The sequence below is a fragment of the Charadrius vociferus genome, unplaced genomic scaffold, assembly GCF_000708025.1.
Source record: "Charadrius vociferus isolate BGI_N301 unplaced genomic scaffold, ASM70802v2 scaffold105, whole genome shotgun sequence".
Classification (NCBI taxonomy): Eukaryota; Metazoa; Chordata; class Aves; order Charadriiformes; family Charadriidae; genus Charadrius; species Charadrius vociferus.
The window spans coordinates 1,647,156-1,650,869 of NW_009648543.1; the positions used below are offsets into that span (position 1 = coordinate 1,647,156).

Sequence of the window (3,714 nt, forward strand, 5' to 3'; positions counted from 1 at the left end):
ATACCAAAATCTTAATGAATACAAACATTCACTAAAATTTAAGGAATCACACAGCCTTGAGGGATCAAGATTAACAGGCTCAATCCCATTGAAATCAATGGAAGTTTTACCTCCCCCTCGTTTTGAGCTTAGATCTTTTTTTCTCCTACTTTTCTTCAGGGAAGGACTAGGCATTTAAATATAGCCTGATACTTGCCCATAGACTGTATTTTATGATATATCAGCATATAATCTGGGCTGTGTAACTATTTATAGGCTCCTGTATTACAGACCTAGGAGGTACAGTGGGAAAGGACACCAAGAGCTCCGTCTAGATCACCCCTCCCTCCTGAGACAGGCTCACTCACACCTATGGTGTTCATGGCACTGTCTAAACTTATTTTTAACAAAATGTAATTTTAAAACACCACACATCTCCTTAGGTAATCTATTCCAGGTTTTAGTTGGGGAATTTCCTCCCCATCTAGCTCACGTCTGACACACCACTGGTGTTTCCTAGCCACACACCAGGACAGATGAACAGAATCCCTGTTGGAAACAGCTATGGGGGCAACGCAGAAACTTGGTGTATCTGGTGTCGTTTGTTGCTTTTTTCTTTTAGCCAAGAAGAATAAATGTAAATTGAACCTGATCATTTAATGAATATAGCTAACAAATACAGTTGGGGTTATTGTCATTGCTGTGCCTACATGAACCCCCAAAAAGTCGAAGAATCAGTCATTTTCTGTTAAAGTTCAAATTCCTTGCCAGGCAATATTGGTGGTTTGTTAGTGTGGGGAAATGCTGGCATAAACACATGGATAGATTTTTTTTTTTTTTTTCCCTTACAAGTACAATAAGATAAAATCTAATATTATTGTAGGCCCTGTGGGAAGACATGACAGTTCTATTGACTTGCACATTTAAAAACTAAATCTACCAACATTGTAAAGGATGTATAGAAGAAATCAAACCAGAAACAATATAGAATAAACAAGTGATTAAATCACTTGCCTTCACTGAAACACCACTTGAAAGTGCTTTACAGCATTGTAAACAGTCAAAAGATAAACCCTTGCAGCAGATGAAAAAATTACCAATGATGAGATAAGCTGCTGTTTCAGAAGAGAATGGAAGACCAGAAAGGAAATGAAGGTGTCGTAGGGATTCTGTCTATGCAGTCAGTACAGCAAAGTCGAGACCGTGTGAAAGATGGGGAGGAAAAATTGGACCGCTAGGACAAGTTGAGGTAGTAACAGCCACAAGCAATAAGACTTGGTTTGCTGGCATTTTACCTTTTCTTGTACTGTACAAGCATTATTACATTTTTGTTCCATTTTCTTTTCTTTTTTCTCTGAATCCATGAGTATTTTAAAAAATGGAGGACAATTAAAAGAGTAAAACTTTAAAACTAAATTACTTACATTCCTGTAGCATTTCTTTGAAAGCGTAATAACTTTTTGAGAAACCTTTTTTTCAAGAGATTATCAGTTTGTCAACACTTTTTTAATTGCCCTTATTGCAGTGTTTGGGACATTTCTTTTTTTTAATGGCACTGGCATTTCATAAATGCCTTTTAAATGACAAATTCATTTCACCTAACTTTATCTAGCTTAGGTGAAGTTTGGTTGTGTTCGCTAGAGTTAGCAACTGTAGTTATAACAGCCATTACAGTAGGTTAAGAGAAACAGGTTTTCAGGGAGCATGTCATCTCCCAGCCATTCTAGGCATCTATTTTGGAAAAACATTGTCTTTGTCTCTGTATTGACTATAAACAGAGCCTGAAGTGACCAGTTTAGATATAGATGTCTCCATCAGATGAATCATGCCCTGAAAGTTGTACTGAATATTCCTGGTTACCGAGAGCACCAATTTTGACAGTAGTTTTGTAATAACTTGTAGAAGTTGTTTCCATCTTTTGCAATGCCTTTGGATTTGGTGAAGTATGTATCTGATGAAGAAGCAAACACTCACAGACTTTTTGGCTCTGCCTGAGTGAGGAACTAAGAGCGCACCTTGCCCACAGGCAAACGTATTGCAACATAAAATGCAAATCGCTTGAAAGAAAAATAGAATCATTAAAGACAGACACAACTCTTTATGTGCCCTAGAGGAAGAGGAGAAACTGGCAAGACCTTTGTAAGACAACTCAGGGAAGACTCATTTGACACAGCCATGATGACACCCATATTATTGGTATTAAAAGTCTTGACTTGTCACAAAACATACTTTGTTACAGATGTAATCAAATAACGGACAAAATAGTTTATTACTAACAGGGAAACAAGTTCACATTTAACACGTGTCATTTCACATTTTTCTAACAGGACAGCTACTTCAGAGTCCTCTCTTTGAACATGGTAAATATCTTACACAAAAAAATAAATTAATCAATAACATTTGTATATACAAAATAGGACAACTGGTAAAACTTAATCACAGTTGCTGCTCGTTATCTCAAAGATGAACCTCTGGTCCTAAGTGACAATTAAGATGGCAATTCAACTGGTTCATATAACAAAATATCATGGCTACTGTAGACTAAAGCTAAATTCTGCATTTCTTTGCCTATAAAATCACTTGTGCTGCTGTCCTTATGTCTTAGCGATGGTCTTGTTCTGAAACAGCACGGAGGGCATTTATCCTGTCAGAATTTTGTGATAGTGTTTGCAGTCACCGGCAATCTGTACGAGAGAGAAAAAGTCCCACTCAGCAGCAGGAGGATAACAGCTACAATCCCAATAGGAATGGCAGCACCAGCTTCCTGCGCCGCTGGGCTGGAGGGCATGAAGTAAGAAGGGGGAAAAGTGATGCTTTGGTTGTGTGTTACCGAATAGAAATTCCAGCTTACAGGAATCAGGACGCACAGACCAGCGAGTACGTAGAAGAAGCCACCCACCAGGAAGAAACGGGTAATGAGAGTTTTGTGAGTGATTCCCATACAGACATTTCTCAGAGCAAATATTGTGGCAGTCAGTCCCAGCAAGCCCGTGAACATGGCAATCAGCAGAAGACCCTGTGCAGCGTAAATTTCGTGGGGGATGGAGAAGTCATAGCCACTGAATTTATGGCAGAACTGTTCTTTATAGCCAGGAGAGACGTGAAGGTAACTGATGAAGCAGACTTTCCAAATGCCCACCCAGGCAACGCCAGAGGAGATGATGGTGTTGTTGTCCACGTGCCACACCCTCCATTCCACAATTCCCATTGAAACGGTGCACAGGATCCATCCTACTGTACCCAGAGCAAAGGCGGCTAGCTGGAGGTGCGAGGTGCTGACTGGGGAGCTCATCCTCTGGAAGTCTTCTGCTCTGTTGTGGCCACAGTTGCCATGCAAAGGGAGACAGGCACTGGAAAGAAACACAGCATAAAATTGCAAAAAGGCAATTATTATTTGGGTGAATAGGTGAACCTGTTAGTGAAAAAGAAAAAGCAGGAGAGAATATAGGACAAGATAGGACAAGAGGCAATGGGCACAAACTTGAACATAGGAAGTTCCATTTAAACATGAAGAGAAACTTCTTTACTTTGAGGGCGGCAGAGCACTAGAACGGGCTGCCTGGAGAGGTGGTAGAGTTTCCCACTCTGGAGACATTCAAGACCTGCCTGGACGCCGTCCTGTGCAACCTGCTCTAGGTGAACCTGCTCAGGCAGGGGGGTTGGACTAGATGATCTCCAGAGGTCGCTTCCAACCCTGACCATTCTGTGAGTCTGTAATATGTGTACAGAGGGAGG

The 3,714-nt window shown here is 40.5% G+C and overlaps 1 protein-coding gene across 1 annotated transcript; it reads right to left on the reverse strand.

The window, feature by feature from the left end:
• Positions 1–2,626: 2,626 nt before the first annotated feature.
• On the reverse strand, positions 2,627–3,271 carry LOC104287278 (claudin-3). The gene has a single exon (XM_009885962.1). The coding sequence runs from the start codon at positions 3,269–3,271 to the stop codon at positions 2,627–2,629; it is 645 nt and encodes a 214-aa protein (XP_009884264.1).
• Positions 3,272–3,714: the final 443 nt, after the last annotated feature.

Bases quoted from the DNA above. Each gene is read 5' to 3' on its own strand.
- LOC104287278 (XM_009885962.1), bottom strand. From the start codon at position 3,271: ATGAGCTCCCCAGTCAGCACCTCGCACCTCCAGCTAGCCGCCTTTGCT.